General features: G+C 47.0%; 1 protein-coding gene across 1 annotated transcript in view; it reads left to right on the forward strand.

Moving 5' to 3' along the window:
• LOC109878682 (speckle-type POZ protein) overlaps window positions 1-15,621 on the forward strand; it is a 102,356-nt gene extending 86,735 nt beyond the window's left edge. Inside the window, exons 8-11 of the mRNA XM_031827969.1 lie at window positions 4,148-4,203; window positions 6,268-6,390; window positions 8,442-8,584; window positions 14,575-15,621. Of these exons, the coding sequence (XP_031683829.1) occupies window positions 4,148-4,203; window positions 6,268-6,390; window positions 8,442-8,584; window positions 14,575-14,719 (467 nt within the window). The 3' untranslated portion in view covers window positions 14,720-15,621. The remainder of the gene's footprint in view (window positions 1-4,147; window positions 4,204-6,267; window positions 6,391-8,441; window positions 8,585-14,574) is intronic.
• The last annotated feature ends 3,495 nt before the right edge of the window (window positions 15,622-19,116 follow it).

The following is a 19,116-nucleotide window of genomic DNA, read 5'->3' on the forward strand; positions in this document are numbered from 1 at the left end:
CTCCTTCCGTGGCCTCCAACTGCTCTTAAACGCTAGTAAAACCAAATGCATGCTTTTCAACCGGTCGCTGCCTGCACCCGCATGCCCGACTAGCATCACCACCCTGGATGGTTCCGACCTAGAATATGTGGACGTCTATAAGTACCTAGGTATCTGGCTAGACTGCAAACTCTCCTTCCAGACTATCAAACATCTCCAATCGAAAATCAAATCAAGAGTCGGCTTTCTATTCCGCAACAAAGCCTCCTTCACTCACGCCGCCAAGCTTACCCTAGTAAAACTGACTATCCTACCGATCCTCGACTTCGGCGATGTCATCTACAAAATGGCTTCCAACACTCTACTCAGCAAACTGGATGCAGTCTATCACAGTGCCATCCGTTTTGTCACTAAAGCACCTTATACCACCCACCACTGCGACTTGTATGCTCTAGTCGGCTGGCCCTCGCTACATATTCGTCGCCAGACCCACTGGCTCCAGGTCATCTACAAGTCCATGCTAGGTAAAGCTCCGCCTTATCTCAGTTCACTGGTCACGATGGCAACACCCATCCGTAGCACGCGCTCCAGCAGGTGTATCTCACTGATCATCCCTAAAGCCAACACCTCATTTGGCCGCCTTTCGTTCCAGTACTCTGCTGCCTGTGACTGGAACGAATTGCAAAAATCGCTGAAGTTGGAGACTTTTATCTCCCTCACCAACTTCAAACATCAGCTATCTGAGCAGCTAACCGATCGCTGCAGCTGTACATAGTCTATTGGTAAATAGCCCACCCTTTTCACCTACCTCATCCCCGTACTGTTTTTATTTATTTACTTTTCTGCTCTTCTGCACACCAATATCTCTACCTGTACATGACCATCTGATCATTTATCACTCCAGTGTTAATCTGCAAAATTGTAATTATTTGCCTACCTCCTCATGCCTTTTGCACACATTGTATATAGACCCCCCCTTTGTTTTCTACTGTGTTATTGACTTGTTAATTGTTTACTCCATGTGTAACTCTTTGTTGTATGCTCACACTGCTATGCTTTATCTTGGCCAGGTCGCAGTTGCAAATGAGAACTTGTTCTCAACTAGCCTACCTGGTTAAATAAAGGTGAAAAAAAAAAAATATATGGAACAGGACTCACAGATAACAACTCTCAGCTATGGAACAGGACTCACAACAAAACAACTCTCAGCTATGGAACAGGACTCACGGCAAAACAACTCTCAGCTATGCAACAAAACAACTCTCAGCTATGCAACAAAACAACTCTCAGCTATGGTACAACACTCACAGCTATGGTACAACACTCACAGCTATGGTACAACACTCACAGCTATGGTACAACACTCACAACAAAACAACTCTCAGCTATGGAACAGGACTCACAACAAAACAACTCTCAGCTATGGAACAGGACTCACAACAAAACAACTCTCAGCTATGGAACAGGACTCACAACAAAACAACTCTCAGCTATGGTACAAAACTCACAGCTATGGTACAACACTCACAGCTATGGTACAACACTCACAGCAAAACAACTCTCAGCTATGGTACAAAACAACTCTCAGCTATGGAACAGGACTCATAACAAAACAACTCTCAGCTATGGAACAGGACTCACAACAAAACAACTCTCAGCTATGGAACAGGACTCACAACAAAACAACTCTCAGCTATGGAACAGGACTCACAGCAAAACAACTCTCAGCTATGCAACAAAACAACTCTCAGCTATGGTACAACACTCACAGCTATGGTACAACACTCACAACAAAACAACTCTCAGCTATGGAACAGGACTCACAACAAAACAACTCTCAGCTATGGAACAGGACTCACAACAAAACAACTCTCAGCTATGGAACAGGACTCATAACAAAACAACTCTCAGCTATGGAACAGGACTCATAACAAAACAACTCTCAGCTATGCAACAAAACAACTCTCAGCTATGGTACAAAACAACTCTCAGCTATGGAACAGGACTCACAACAAAACAACTCTCAGCTATGGTACAACACTCACAGCTATGGTACAACACTCACAGCAAAACAACTCTCAGCTATGGTACAAAACAACTCTCAGCTATGGTACAACACTCACACCAAAACAACTCTCAGCTATGGTACAACACTCACACCAAAACAACTCTCAGCTATTTTATTTAACCAGGTAGGCTAGTTGAGAACAAGTTACAACTGCGACCTGGCCAAGATAAAGCATAGCAGTGTGAACAGACAACACAGAGTTACACATGGAGTAAACAATTAACAAGTCAATAACACAGTAGAAAAAGAGAAAAAAGCGAGTCTATATACATTGTGTGCAAAAGAGGTAGGCAAATAATTATAATTTTGCAGATTAACACTGGAGTGATAAATGATCAGATGGTCATTTACAGGTAGAGATACTTGTGTGCAAAAGAGCAGAAAAGTAAATAAATATAAACAGTATGGTGATGAGGTAGGTAAATTGGGTGGGTTATTTACAGATGGACTATGTACAGCTGCAGCGATCGGTTAGCTGCTCAGATAGCAGATGTTTGAAGTTGGCGAGGGAGATGAAAGTCTCCAACTACAGCGATTTTTGCAATTCGTTCCAGTCACAGGCAGCAGAGAACTGGAAGGAAAGGCGGCAAAATGAGGTGTTGGCTTTAGGGATGATCAGTGAGATACACCTGCTGGAGCGCGTGCTACGGGTGGGTGTTGCCATCGTGACCAGTGAACTGAGATAAGGCGGAGCTTTACCTAGCATGGACTTGAAGATGACCTGGAACCAGTGGGTCTGGCGACGAATATGTAGCGAGGGCCAGCCGACCAGAGCATACAGGTCGCAGTGGTGGGTGGTTGGTATAAGGTGCTTTAGTAACAAAACGGATGGCATTGTGATAAACTGCATCCAGTTTGCTGAGTAGAGTATGGGAAGCTATTTTGTAGATGACATCGCCGAAGTCGAGGATCGGTAGGATAGTCAGTTTTACTAGGGTAAGTTTGGCGATGTGAGTGAAGGAGGCTTTGTTGCGGAATAGAAAGCCGACTCTAGATTTGATTTTAGATTGGAGATGTTTGATATGAGTCTGGAAGGAGAGTTTACAGTCTAGCCAGACACCTAGGTACTTATAGATGTCCACTAGGCCGGAACCATCCAGGGTGGTGATGCTAGTCAGGCGTGCGGGTGCAGGCAGCGAACGGTTGAAGAGCATGAATTTGGTTTTACTAGCGTTTAAGAGCAGTTGGAGGCCATGGAAGGCCTCCAACTGTGGTACAACACACAACAAAACAACTCTCAGCTATGGAACAACTCTCAGCTATGGAACAACACTCAAAACTAAACAACTCTCAGCTATGGTACAACACTTCAGGTGTCCTACTCCCAAGCACACTAGTCTTATAGAGGAATCCCATTTTCTTTATTAGAAAAACACATGAAGACTATGAAACTGATGATTTAGAGGGGGAAACTGTCTCCCTGTGGAGAATGGGAATGAATGGCTGTCAATTATTGAGTTATTTTGGTCCATTTTAATTGTGTGCTGCTGTGGGGTTGGGTTTCTCTATCTCTCTCTCTCTGACAAATCTCTGATGAATTAAACAATGCTATATGGTTCAGTACGTCACAAATTACATCCTATTCCCTAGTGTGCTACCCTGGTCAAAAATAGTGCACTATATAGGAAATAGGGTGCCATTTGAGGCACATCCTGTATCTCCTGGTTCATGGCCCTGCTAGTCTTCAGTGAGAGCTGGTGCATTAGGCCTTGGGAGTAGCAGTAGCAGGACGGTGTGTACCGGAGGCTGTTCGTTCTTTCCACAGCCCCTGTGGCAGACAGACAGACAGATGGGAGACACATTAGCCAACTAAACTATTCTCTCTCCTACTCTCGCTCACTTGCTCTATCAATCTATCCATGTTCAAATTACCTCAACTAACCTGTACCCCCGCACATTGACTTGGTACCGGTACCCCCGCACATTGACTTGGTACCGGTACCCCCTGTATATAGCCTCGTTATGTACTTTTTTTATTTTATTTGATATTATCTTAACTCCATTTCTTGAACTGCATTGCTGGTTAAGGGCTTGTAAGTAAGCATTGTATTCGGTGCATGTGACATACATTTTGATGTGCTCTCTCTACCCCCCCTCCAGCCCGATCGCCAGTGTTCAGTGCCATGTTTGAACATGAGATGGAGGAGAGTAAAAAGGTGAGTGTTGTAGACAGTGTTGTGACCTGAACAGTCCTGTGTCTCAGTGGGGAGGATCTTCACAAATCTTTCTCTCTGTTGCATCATCACTAGTTCAGACAGGGATGTGTCTACACGGTTACTGTACCCTTCCAGAATGTTGCCTCCGTCTGCATGGAGTTGGCAGGCTCACTGTAAGATCTGTAACTGTAGGATTTGTGGGAGTTTGACCAAAATAGATCCTTGGTGTGTGTGTGAGCCCCGTGCCATGGTGGGTCCTGCTCATCTGATAGGGAGGTGGTGAGATTGAACATCAGTGATTTAGAGGTTGTGTTGGCAGAATATTGATGCGGGCCCTGCTCAAATTTGGAAATTATAAAGCATACAGCGAGGAAATGCATCTTAATTGCTATGTAAGTTGGCGTCTTCATCAGGGAGAGGGGGAGGAATGTGTCCCCATATGATAGAGAAAACAGATTCACCAGTCTATAGAGGGAGAATGAATGCGTTTGTAAATAAACACAATAATAGCCCCAGCCTTGTGCCTGTTTGTGTGTATTGGTAGACTCTCTGTGTGTGTGTGTGTGTTGGTAGACCATGAAAGATCACATGTGTACTCTCTGTACAGGATGAATGTTTGTTTATTGGTGATATTATTGGTGATAAACAAACACATGTATGTCTGTGCTAATGTGTAATTGGTTGATTTGTAGTGTGCTGTTTTGTTAGTGTCCAGAGTGGAACATTAATGTGCTCTGAGCTGTCTGTATACCCGGCCTGACCCTGCTGAAATACCTCAGGTCGCCGTGACGATGATAAAGCAGCAACATAATTGGTTTACTGCCTTGTTCTGCCTCTCGGAGCGGAGAAATGGGTTCAGGTTACCGTGCCGACGAGCGATAAAGAGCGTGCCGTTGGCTGCAGGCACCGTTCGTTGGGAACGAATTCTCCGGATTAATTCCAGGAATCGACTGTGGGGGGGAATACATCTCAAATGTCGTTTTCAATTTTGGGGTTGAACGTGTTCAGACTGTTTCAGAGGTGTTCTGGTGCTCTGGTCTGCTCACAACTATTTGGTGTGTGTTTTATGGGTTTAGACATGGTGGGTTTGTGACATGAATAATAAAGTAGATAGTAAAATTAGCTTTACTGAGCAAAAATATAAACACAGCGATTTTACAGAGTTACAGTTCATAAGGAAATCTGTCATTGAAATCAATTAATTAGGCTCAAATCTATGGATTTCACATGATTGGGCAGGGGCGCAGCCATGGGTGGGCCTGGGAGGGCATAAGCCCACCCACTGCGGAGCCAGGCCCAGCAAATCAGAATGAGTTTTTCCCCACAAAAGAGCTTTATTACAGAATTACAGACAAACATTCCTCAGCACCCCTTCCTCTTCCCCCCTGACTGTCCCGCAGGTGTAGAATCCAGATGTGGAGTTCCTGGGCCGGCGTGGTTACACGTGGTCTGCTGTTGTGAGGCCTTTTGGATATATTGCCAAATTCTCTAAATGGCATTTAAGGCGGCTTATGGTAGAGAAATTAACTTTCAAATCTCTGGCAACAGCTCTGGTGCACATTCTTGCAGTCAGCATGCTAATTGCACGCTCCCTCAAACCTTGAAACATCTGTAGCATTGTTTTGTGACAAAACTCCCATTTTAGAGTGGCCTTTATTTTCCCCAGCGCAAGGTGCACCTGTGTCATGTCCATGCTATTCAATCTGCTTCTTGATATGCCGCACCTGTCAGGTGGATGGATCATCTTGGCCAAGGAAAAATGTTCACGAACAGAAATGTAAACTCATTTTGTGCACAAATTAAGTTTTTGTGTGTATGGAACATTTCTGGGAGCTTATATTTCAGCTCATGAAACATGGGACCAGCACTTTACATGTTGCGTTTATATTTTTGTTCAGTGTAGATAGTTAACTTCACCTATCTGAAATGAGTTAAGCAGACTGCATCATGGAAAGACTGCTGGAACAGGATCACAGTCAATGGAGTGCTCATAATGGGTCTGATGTTGGGAAGTTGTGGTAATATAGGCTCTGAGCACTGCCCTGGGTCTCTTCTCTCCTCCAGAACCGTGTGGAGATCAACGATGTGGAGCCCGAGGTGTTCAAGGAGATGATGTGCTTCATCTACACGGGTAAAGCCCCCAACCTGGACAAGATGGCTGACGACCTTTTGGCTGCGGCTGACAAGGTTAGTGTGGGTGGAGGAGGAATGAGGAGGTGTGTATATCGTCTCTGATATCATATTGTATGGATGAGTGAGTATATCATGTTATGTTCTCTGGCCTACAGTATTATGTTATGTTTGTGTGTGAGGTGTATGAGATGCTATGTACCATATGTAGTGGTCCTGTGTGCAGAATGATGCTAGGTCTTTGTGAGGTGTATGTGAATCTAAATAAATTAACTGAATGTGGCAGAATTCAACCTCCATAACTTCCTTGTTTTTTTGTCAACATATTTGAGTAATTGCTAGAATCCCAGATCTGTTGATGCGCGAACACACACACACCCTACATTGTTTGTGTTAAGTGCTGCCCTTCACTCCTCAAGGATTCCTTTTGTGACAGTCCTTCATCTTAACTGCATTCATCCTCTCTCCTCCCATTCATTTCCTTCCCTCTCTTTTCTCATGCAGTGTGTGTGTGATTCATTTAATAACGGTGCATGTGGTTAACTCGTTAGGGAGCTGCTGGAATAACTGGAGGCCAAGGCCAGGTCTCACTAAGGTCCTCCTTTACCCATCTAATGCTATCCCAGCAGCCGCTCTGGCTACACAATAGTACAGCTCTTATGTACCACACACACACACACCTCTGAATCGCCAGCCTCAGTCCTCCTGGCTGCAGTCGGAAGATTAGCAATGTTGTGGGGCTTTGTACACTATATATACAAAAGTATGTGGACACCCCTTCAAGTTAATGGCTTCGGCTATTTCAGCCACAGCCGTTTCTGCCGGGTGTATAAAATCAAGCACACAGCCATGCAATCTTCATATACAAACATTGGCAGTAGAATGGCCTTACTGAAGATCTTAGTGGCTTTCAACAATGCACTGTCATAGGATGCCACCTTTCCAACAAGTCAGTTTGTCAATTTTCTGCCCTGCTAGAGCTCTCCTGGTCAACCGTAACTGCTGTTATTATGAAGTGGAAACGTCTAGGAGCAACAACGGCTCAGCCGTGAAGTGGTAGGCCACACAAGCTCATAGAATGGGACGGAGTGCTGAAGCGCATAGTGCTTAAAAATCATCTGCTCTCGGTTGCACCACTCACTCCCGAGTTCCAAAATGCCTTTGGAAGCAACGTCAGCATAAGAACTGTTTGTCAGGAGCTTCATGAAATGGGTTTCCATGGCCAAGCAGCCTTGCGTCGTCTGGAGTAGTGTAAAGCTCGCTGCAATTGGACTCTGGACCAGTTGAAACCTTTCCTGTTTCAGCATGACAGTGTCCCTGTGCACAAAGCGAGGTTCATACAGAAATATTTTGTCAATCAGTGTGGAAGAACTTGACAGGCCTGCACAGAGCCCAGACCTCAACTCCATCGAACACCTTTGGGATGAATTGGAACGCCGACTGCGAGCCAAGCCTAATCGCCCAACATCAGTGCCTGATCTCACTAATGCTCTTGTGGCTGAATGGAAGCAAGTCCCTGCAGCAATAATCCAACATCTAGTGGAAAGCCTTCCCAGAAGAGTGGTGGCTGTTATTGCAGCAAAGGGGGGACCATCTCCATATTAATGCCCGTGGTTTTGGAATGAGATGTTTGACGTGCAGGTGTCCATACTTTTGGTCATGTAGTGTATATGTGATGTGCCCATTTTCACACAAGGACACACTCGCCTATCTGTCAGTGTGTGGACAGTCGCCAGGCCACTGTGAGTGACTTTCTGCCTCAGAGTTGTGTGTGTTTGTCTACACTGTGGGTGTACTGTACCGTGGTGTGTTGAGTTGGACACCCAAGGTTTAACAGGACGTCAGATAAATCACCTTTCAGTGTTCACACGCCACCATGATCTCTGCTCTCTCCCTGGTTCCCGCGCTCCACCTCCACCACTCACTGTTAACACTCCTTTTCAAACCCTCTCCCTCTCTCTCAAAGTCAAACTAGCTTCATTGACGTGACAGGAGCAATTTGATGTTATGAAATCATTACACAGTCCAGCATTTCCTATTGTAAATGGTGATAGATAGCAAGTACAAATGTATTAGTTTTCTCCCCCCCCCCCCCGTCTCTCTGTCAGTATGCTCTGGAGAGGCTGAAGGTGATGTGTGAGGATGCTCTGTGCACCAGTCTGTCTGTGGAGAACACTGCAGAGATCCTCATCCTGGCAGACCTGCACAGTGCAGACCAACTCAAAACACAGGCTGTGGACTTCATCAACTAGTGAGTGGCACACACACACTGCACCCCGATCTCATTCTATACTCCTCACTCACACAAACACACTGCACCCCGCTCTCATTCTATACTCCTCACTCACACACACACTGCACCCCGCTCTCATTCTATACTCCTCACTCACACACACACTGCACCCCGCTCTCATTCTATACTCCTCACTCACTCACTCACACACACACTGCACCCCGCTCTCATTCTATACTCCTCACTCACTCACTCACTCACTCACTCACACACACACTGCACCCCGCTCTCATTCTATACTCCTCACTCACTCACACACACACACTGCACCCCGCTCTCATTCTATACTCCTCACACACACACACTGCAACCCGCTCTCATTCTATACTCCTCACTCACTCACACACACTGCACCCTGCTCTCATTCTATACTCCTCACACACACACACTGCACCCCGCTCTCATTCTATACTCCACACACACACACACACACACACACACACACACACACACACACACACACACACTGCACCCCGCTCTCATTCTATACTCCTCACTCACACACACACACTGCACCCCACTCTCATTCTATACTCCTCACTCACACCAGCACTGTAGCTCTCACTCAAAACCCTCTCGCTAAATACCTAGCACATACTGTTACTGTACCCCTCACTCAGAACATTCGCTATATACCTAACACATACCGTTACTGTACCCCTCACTCAGAACACTCTCTATATACCTAACACACACCGTTACTGTACCCCTCACTCAGAACACTCGCTATATACCTAACACACACCGTTACTGTACCCCTCACTCAGAACACTCGCTATATACCTAACACACACCGTTACTGTACCCCTCACTCAGAACACTCTCTATATACCTAACACACACCGTTACTGTACCCCTCACTCAGAACACTCGCTATATACCTAACACACACCGTTACTGTACCCCTCACTCAGAACACTCGCTATATACCTAACACACACCGTTACTGTACCCCTCACTCAGAACACTCGCTATATACCTAACACATACTGTTACTGTACCCCTCACTCAGAACACTCGCTATATACCTAACACACACCGTTACTGTACCCCTCACTCAGAACACTCTCTATATACCTAACACACACCGTTACTGTACCCCTCACTCAGAACACTCGCTATATACCTAACACACACCGTTACTGTACCCCTCACTCAGAACACTCGCTATATACCTAACACACACCGTTACTGTACCTCTCACTCAGAACACTCGCTATATACCTAACACATACTGTTACTGTAACTCACTATATACCTAACACATACTGTTACTGTAACTCTCTATATACCTAACACATACTGTTACTGTAACACTCACTCAGAACACTATATACCTAACACATACTGTTACTGTACCCCTCACTCAGAACACTATATACCTAACACATACTGTTACTGTAACTCACTATATACCTAACACATACTGTTACTGTAACTCACTATATACCTAACACATACTGTTACTGTAACTCTCTATATACCTAACACATACTGTTACTGTAACACTCACTCAGAACACTATATACCTAACACATACTGTTACTGTACCCCTCACTCAGAACACTATATACCTAACACATACTGTTACTGTAACTCACTATATACCTAACACATACTGTTACTGTAACTCTCTATATACCTAACACATACTGTTACTGTAACTCACTATATACCTAACACATACTGTTACTGTAACTCTCTATATACCTAACACATACTGTTACTGTAACTCTCTATATACCTAACACATACTGTTACTGTAACTCACTATATACCTAACACATACTGTTACTGTAACTCTCTATATACCTAACACATACCGTTACTGTACCCCTCACTCAGAACACTCTCTATATACCTAACACACACCGTTACTGTACCCCTCACTCAGAACACTCGCTATATACCTAACACACACCGTTACTGTACCCCTCACTCAGAACACTCTCTATATACCTAACACACACCGTTACTGTACCCCTCACTCAGAACACTCTCTATATACCTAACACACACCGTTACTGTACCCCTCACTCAGAACACTCTCTATATACCTAACACATACCGTTACTGTACCCCTCACTCAGAACACTATATACCTAACACATACTGTTACTGTACCCCTCACTCAGAACACTATATACCTAACACATACTGTTACTGTAACTCACTATATACCTAACACATACTGTTACTGTAACTCTCTATATACCTAACACATACTGTTACTGTAACTCACTATATACCTAACACATACTGTTACTGTAACTCTCTATATACCTAACACATACTGTTACTGTAACTCTCTATATACCTAACACATACTGTTACTGTAACTCACTATATACCTAACACATACTGTTACTGTAACTCTCTATATACCTAACACATACCGTTACTGTACCCCTCACTCAGAACACTCTCTATATACCTAACACACACCGTTACTGTACCCCTCACTCAGAACACTCGCTATATACCTAACACACACCGTTACTGTACCCCTCACTCAGAACACTCGCTATATACCTAACACACACCGTTACTGTACCCCTCACTCAGAACACTCGCTATATACCTAACACATACTGTTACTGTACCCCTCACTCAGAACACTCTCTATATACCTAACACACACCGTTACTGTACCCCTCACTCAGAACACTCTCTATATACCTAACACACGCCGTTACTGTACCCCTCACTCAGAACACTCGCTATATACCTAACACACACCGTTACTGTACCCCTCACTCAGAACACTCACTATATACCTAACACACACCGTTACTGTACCCCTCACTCAGAACACTCGCTATATACCTAACACACACCGTTACTGTACCCCTCACTCAGAACACTCTCTATATACCTAACACACACCGTTACTGTACCCCTCACTCAGAACACTCGCTATATACCTAACACACACCGTTACTGTACCCCTCACTCAGTACACTCGCTATATACCTAACACACACCGTTACTGTACCCCTCACTCAGAACACTCGCTATATACCTAACACACACCGTTACTGTACCCCTCACTCAGAACACTCGCTATATACCTAACACACACCGTTACTGTACCTCTCACTCAGAACACTCGCTATATACCTAACACATACTGTTACTGTAACTCACTATATACCTAACACATACTGTTACTGTAACTCTCTATATACCTAACACATACTGTTACTGTAACACTCACTCAGAACACTATATACCTAACACATACTGTTACTGTACCCCTCACTCAGAACACTATATACCTAACACATACTGTTACTGTAACTCACTATATACCTAACACATACTGTTACTGTAACTCACTATATACCTAACACATACTGTTACTGTAACACTCACTCAGAACACTATATACCTAACACATACTGTTACTGTAACTCTCTATATACCTAACACATACTGTTACTGTAACACTCACTCAGAACACTATATACCTAACACATACTGTTACTGTACCCCTCACTCAGAACACTATATACCTAACACATACTGTTACTGTAACTCACTATATACCTAACACATACTGTTACTGTAACTCACTATATACCTAACACATACTGTTACTGTAACTCTCTATATACCTAACACATACTGTTACTGTAACTCACTATATACCTAACACATACTGTTACTGTAACTCTCTATACCTAACACATACTGTTACTGTAACTCTCTATATACCTAACACATACTGTTACTGTAACTCACTATATACCTAACACATACTGTTACTGTAACTCTCTATATACCTAACACATACTGTTACTGTAACTCTCTATATACCTAACACATACTGTTACTGTAACTCTCTATATACCTAACACATACTGTTACTGTAACACTCACTCAGAACACTATATACCTAACACATACTGTTACTGTAACTCTCTATATACCTAACACATACTGTTACTGTAACTCACTATATACCTAACACATACTGTTACTGTAACTCTCTATATACCTAACACATACCGTTACTGTACCCCTCACTCAGAACACTCTCTATATACCTAACACATACTGTTACTGTAACACTCACTCAGAACACTATATACCTAACACATACTGTTACTGTAACTCTCTATATACCTAACACATACTGTTACTGTAACTCTCTATATACCTAACACATACCGTTATTGTAACACTCACTCAGGACATTTTCGCTAAATGCCTAACACAGAAATATCGTCATAATTTTCACTGGGAGCTCGATTACTCTTTTTGGAAATAGTATTTTACCAATTTTATGCCATATTAACAGGGGCAATTTAGCAGTAAGCATGTTTTGACACACTTGAACTTGTATGGCAGGGATATAAAGGTATACTTTGGGATTTCAGAATGAGGCCCTTTCTCTACTTCCTCAGAGTCAGATGAATTTGTGGATACCAATGTTATAGCTCTGTGTCCAGTATGAAGGAAGTTAGAGGTAGCATGCTAGCGGATAGCCATAGACTTTGAGGCATTGCGCTAACGTTAGTTTGCATGGTCTTGCAAAACTAACCTCTATCTTCCTTCATACTGGACACAGAGACGTTAAAATGGTATCCACAATTGTATCTGTCTTTGGGGAAGTAGATAAAGGGCTTCATAGCCATTGTCCCGAAGTATCCCTTTAACTAGAGCGATTCTCTATGACCGAGGCCATACACGGTATGAGGTTGCTCCTCAATGTGCTGGTTGTTTATGATTCGTCAACATTAATGTGAACACGACATTACTCTTCCCTTAGTCAACACTGACGAAGGCCATCCATTAAAATTGCCATACCAATAAGGGCATTTTAATTATGTGAAGAGGGCCTTGGTCCTCTATATTCTGTACTCTCTTCAGTCCCTACTTCTGCACATATCCACTCTTTTCTTTCTCCATCTTTGAGTCATTTTTTTCCTTTCTCATTTACCTTACGCTCTGACCCCCCTCTCTCCTACTCTGTCCTCTCTCTCTCTCTCTCCTACTCCTCTGTCCTCTCTCTCTCTCCTATTCCTCTGTCCTCTCTCTCTCTCTACTGTGATTCCACTCCTAATACTGGTCATTAATTGTGGTTATGGGCATTATGACAGTTTAATTTGACTGTATAGTTTTTGTTGTGGAAATTGACCATGGGGGACTCTGGCTTGCAAAGCGCTATCAACCCTCCTCCCTCGGACAACATCGACAACAACTGAAATCAATAAAGAGGACGAATATAGAAAATAAACTACACAGTGTAACCAATAAACCCCAGACCTCCGTCCCCCCGCCCTGCAGTCAACACCACTGTTAGCCCCCACCTCTCTTCCTCTTCCACTCGCTCTCCTTCCATTTTCTCCCTCCCTCTCTCCTTCCTTCCCTCCCTCCGCTTCTCCTTCATCTCCCCCTACCTTCTCTCTCTCCTCTCCCCCCCTCTCCCCCAGCCCCCTGGGCCCGGCCTGCTCTCCAGCTGTGGCTGCTCTCTGTGCCCCTTTGCTGGTCTGCTAACCCCAGGCACAGCTCATAGCTCACAGCCCATTGGCCATTAGAGGGAGCAGGGGGTACATGTCCCTACCAGGGAACTGGGTCAGAGGTGGGATTGGATGTCTGGGAGGTATGCTGCTGGACACACATTCACTTTCATTAACATACACACACTAATACACAGAACAAATGTCATTAAAGGCCATGTATGTGTGTGCGTGATAGTGCAGTACTGCACCCTGAGGGTGTGAGGAGGCTGGGGATTCCCACAGGGCCCAGTGGTATGCAGTCTGTCAGGCCTGTGTGGAGGATGGAGGGAGGGATGGGATGGAGGGGCCAGGTGAGAACAGTGCTAATGTCTCTCCTCTGCCTCACTCTTTCCTCCTCTCCTTCTGACTTTTCTCTCTTTGTCCCTCCCCCTCTCTCGCCCCTTCCTCTTTCTCCCCCACCTCTCTCTCTGTCTCCTCTAGCCATGCTGCTGAGGTGATGGAGACGTCTGGCTGGAAGTCCATGGTGGCATCCCACCCCCACCTGGTGGCTGAGGCCTATCGCTCCCTGGCCTCGGCCCAGTGCCCCTTCCTGGGACCCCCACGCAAACGCCTCAAACAGTCCTAGTGACCCTGGATCCCTTGCCCAGCTTTGCTCTGCCCTGGGACCACAGAGGGCCCTACTCTGCTCTCCTTCTCCTCCAGGCCCCCTCCAGAACCTAGAGACGCCCAGATTGATACCAGAGCTCCTCCCTCCTCCCTCAGCTGAAAATACAGGAGGGATGGTATGGATTTGGTACAAAGACGATGGAAAAAAAGGGATGATCCACCCTGATAACTGAATATAGACAGTGACTACCTTGTCTTACCCTGTACACCTGTAGAGAACAGAGTGTTTGGGTATAGGAGGGAGGTAGAAGTTGTAAATTCATTTTTTTTTTTTACTTTACATTTTTTTTAAAGTCCTCCTTGTAGCATTGTGTAAAAGCCCAAGCTTTATGTATGAAATCAGAAAAACAAACAAAAAAGACCATAACCAAAAATGGACAAAGATAAGGTTGTGGGTGATGAAGTGCCACCATGTCCCAGTCATCTTCCCTGAGCAGAGAAACACCCTGTAGTTCATGTTTGACATCCATCTTGTACAGAATAACATTTTAAGCATTTTTCTCGCCGAAGGGCAAAAAGAAAGGTGATTTTTGCAAGAAACAAGATGGAGATGAACACGTTTTAATGTTCAACATGTCCAACCGTTTTCTCTAAGAAAAACGACATACAAAAACATATTATATCAACTGTTTTTACTCTGACCCTTTTCAGGACTACTTTCCTCATTGGTGGAATTAGGAACGCACTCCTGCGTCACTGTCAAAACGCTAACAAATGTTTTGTCTCAACACAAAATACAGCTATTTTGGATTGTAAAAAGCCCTGTTGTCTTTCAGTATATACTGAGTTGTCATTAGTGTGTGTGTGTGTGGTGACCATGTCTGCCAATGATTAACTAGATAAACACCCATTTGAAACTGCTGCACTCAGCCCTATTTACATCTCATCCACACATGATCAAAGTCTGTTAAATCCCCTACACACACCTCATCCTACTGTACTGTAAGTGCCAGGGTGTGTCTGGTGTATAGCCTTTCCTGTTGGCACTGTCAGTTCTAGTTGTGTTTGACTTGATCTTAGTGTGCTTCCTGTCTGTGACTACAGATGTAATCTCCTCGGTCCGCTGGGCTAATGGTGTGTATTTGAACAGGATTTGTCTCTGTTGACCGAGGTTGTAGCCCAGCAGGACTCCTATCAGCACTCCATCACCCTGAAGTCGCTAGAGAAGCTGTTTCCACACCAGTCTATCAGTCATCATCTGCCAGGTGTCCCAGCCACCTCTGTCCACTAGCTAACACACCGTCCAGAATCTACAGGGCCCAAAAGGCACCCTATTCCATGTTTAGTACACTACTCGTAACCAGGGTGGTCATTTGGGACACAACCTACATCTCTTTCAGGATAAAATGGTGTGATATCTGGTATTAGTAGTGTAGGGAGAAGGAGATGGACAGCTGAGTGGTCACAGGCAGGGCTAGTGGGAGGGAAGGGAAAGTGGCCACAGGCAGGGATAGTGGGGGGGAAGGGAAAGTGTCCACAGGCAGGGCTAGTGGCCACAGGCAGGGCTAGTGGCCACAGGCAGGGCTGGTGGCCACAGGCAGGGCTAGGCTAGTGGCCACAGGCAGGGCTAGGCTAGTGGCCACAGGCAGGGCTAGGCTAGTGGGAGGGGAGGGGAGGGGAGGGAAAGTGGTCACAGGCAGAGCTAGGCTAGTGGCAGGGGAGGGAAAGTGGTCACAGGCAGAGCTAGGCTAGTGGCAGGGGAGGGAAAGTGGTCACAGGCAGAGCTAGGCTAGTGGGAGGGGAGGGAAAGTGGTCACAGGCAGGGCTAGTGGGAGCAGAGGGAAAGTGGTCACGGGCAGGGCTAGTGGGAGGGGAGGGAAAGTGGTCACGGGCAGGGCTAGTGGAAGGGAAGGGAAAGTGGTCACAGGCTGAGCTAGGCTAGTGGGAGGGGAGGGAAAGTGGTCACAGGTAGAGCTAGGCTAGTGGGAGGGGAGGGAAAGTGGTCACAGGCAGAGCTAGGCTAGTGTGAGGGGAGGGAAAGTGGTCACAGGCAGGGCTAGGCTAGTGGGAGGGGAGGGAAAGTGGTCACAGGCAGAGCTAGGCTAGTGGGAGGGGAGGGAAAGTGGTCACAGGCAGAGCTAGTGGGAGGGAAGGGAAAGTGGTCACAGGCAGGGCTAGTGGGAGGGAAGGGCTAGTGGGAGGGGAGGGAAAGTGGTCACAGGCATGGCTAGGCTAGTGGGACGGGAGGGAAAGTGGTCACATGCAGAACTAGGCAAGTGGGAGGGGAGGGAAAGTGGTCACAGGCAGGGCTAGTGGGAGGGAAGAGAAAGTGGTCACAGGCAGAGCTAGTGGGAGGGAAGGGAAAGTGGTCACAGGCAGAGCTAGTGGGAGGGAAGGGAAAGTGATCACAGGCAGGGCTAGTGGGAGGGAAGGGAAAGTGGTCACAGGAAGGGCTAGGCTAGTGGGAGTGAAGGGGAAGTGGTAATAGGCAGAGCTAGGCTAGTGGGAGGGGAGGGAAAGTGGTCACAGGCAGAGCTAGGCTAGTGGGAGGGGAGGGAAAGTGGTCACAGGCAGAGCTAGGCTAGTGGCAGGGGAGGGAAAGTGGTCACAGGCAGGGCTGGTGGGAGTGAATGGAAAGTGGTCACAGGCAGGGCTAGGCTAGTGGGAGGAGAGGGAAAGGTCTCACAGGCAGAGCTAGGCTAGTGGGAGGGGAGGGAAAGTGGTCACAGGCAGGGCTTGTGGGAGGGAGGGGAAAGTGGTCACAGGCAGAGCTAGGCTAGTGGGAGGGGAGGGGAGGGAAAGTGGTCACAGGCAGAGCTAGGCTAGTGGGAGGGGAGGGGAGGGAAAGTCGTCACAGGCAGAGCTAGGCTAGTGGGAGGGGAGGGGAGGGAAAGTGGTCACAGGCAGAGCTAGGCTAGTGGGAGGGGAGGGAAAGTGGTCACAGGCAGAGCTAGGCTAGTGGGAGGGAGGGAAAGTGGTCACAGGCAGGGCTAGTGGGAGCAGAGGGAAAGTGGTCACAGGCAGGGCTAGTGGGAGGGGAGGGAAAGTGGTCACAGGCAGGGCTAGTGGAAGGGAAGGGAAAGTGGTCACAGGCTGAGCTAGGCTAGTGGGAGGGGAGGGAAAGTGGTCACAGGCAGAGCTAGGCTAGTGGGAGGAGAGGGAAAGTGGTCACAGGCAGGGCTAGGCTAGTGGGAGGGGAGGGAAAGTGGTCACAGGCAGAGCTAGGCTAGTGGGAGGAGAGGGAAAGTGGTCACAGGCAGGGCTAGGCTAGTGGGAGGGGAGGGAAAGTGGTCACAGGCAGGGCTTGTGGGAGGAGAGGGAAAGTGGTCACAGGCAGATCTAGGCTAGTGGGAGGGGAGGGAAAGTGGCCACAGGCAGAGCTAGGCCAGTGGGAGTGGAGGGAAAGTGGTCATAGGCAGAGCTAGGCTAGTGGGAGTGGAGGGAAAGAGGTCACAGGCAGGGCTAGGCTAGTGGGACGGGAGGGAAAGTGGTCACATGCAGAGCTAGGCAAGTGGGAGGGGAGGGAAAGTGGTCACAGGCATGGCTAGTGGGAGGGAAGGGAAAGTGGTCACATGCAGAGCTAGTGGGAGGGAAGGGAAAGTGGTCACAGGCAGGGCTAGTGGGAGGGAAGGGAAAGTGGTCACAGGCAGGGCTAGTGGGAGGGAAGGGAAAGTGGTCACAGGCAGAGCTAGTGGGAGGGGAGGGAGGGAAAGTGGTCACAGGCAGGGCTAGTGGGAGGAGAGGGAAAGTGATCACAGGCAGAGCTAGGCTAGTGGGAGGAGAGGGAAAGTGGTCACAGGCAGGGCTAGTGGGAGGGGAGGGGAGGGAAAGTGGTCACAGGCAGGGCTAGTGGAAGGGAAGGGAAAGTGGTCACAGGCTGAGCTAGGCTAGTGGGAGGGGAGGGAAAGTGGTCACAGGCAGAGCTAGGCTAGTGGGAGGAGAGGGAAAGTGGTCACAGGCAGGGCTAGGTTAGTGGGAGGGGAGGGAAAGTGGTCACAGGCAGATCTAGGCTAGTGGGAGGGGAGGGAAAGTGGTCACAGGCAGAGCTAGGCTAGTGGGAGGGGAGGGAAAGTGGTCACAGGCAGGGCTAGTGGGAGGGAAGGGAAAGGGGTCACAGGCAGAGCTAGCCTAGTGGGAGGGGAGGGAAAGTGGTCACAGGCAGGGCTAGTGGGAGGGAAGGGAAAGTGGTCACATGCAGAGCTAGTGGGATGGAAGGGAAAGTGGTCACATGCAGAGCTAGTGGGAGGGACGGGAAAGTGGTCACAGGCAGGGCTAGTGGGAGGAGAGGGAAAGTGGTCACAGGCAGGGCTAGTGGGAGGAGAGGGAAAGTGATCACAGGCAGAGCTAGGCTAGTGGGAGGAGAGGGAAAGTGGTCACAGGCAGGGCTAGTGGGAGGGGAGGGAAAGTGGTCACAGG

The sequence above is a fragment of the Oncorhynchus kisutch genome, linkage group LG6 (assembly GCF_002021735.2).
Source record: "Oncorhynchus kisutch isolate 150728-3 linkage group LG6, Okis_V2, whole genome shotgun sequence".
Classification (NCBI taxonomy): Eukaryota; Metazoa; Chordata; class Actinopteri; order Salmoniformes; family Salmonidae; genus Oncorhynchus; species Oncorhynchus kisutch.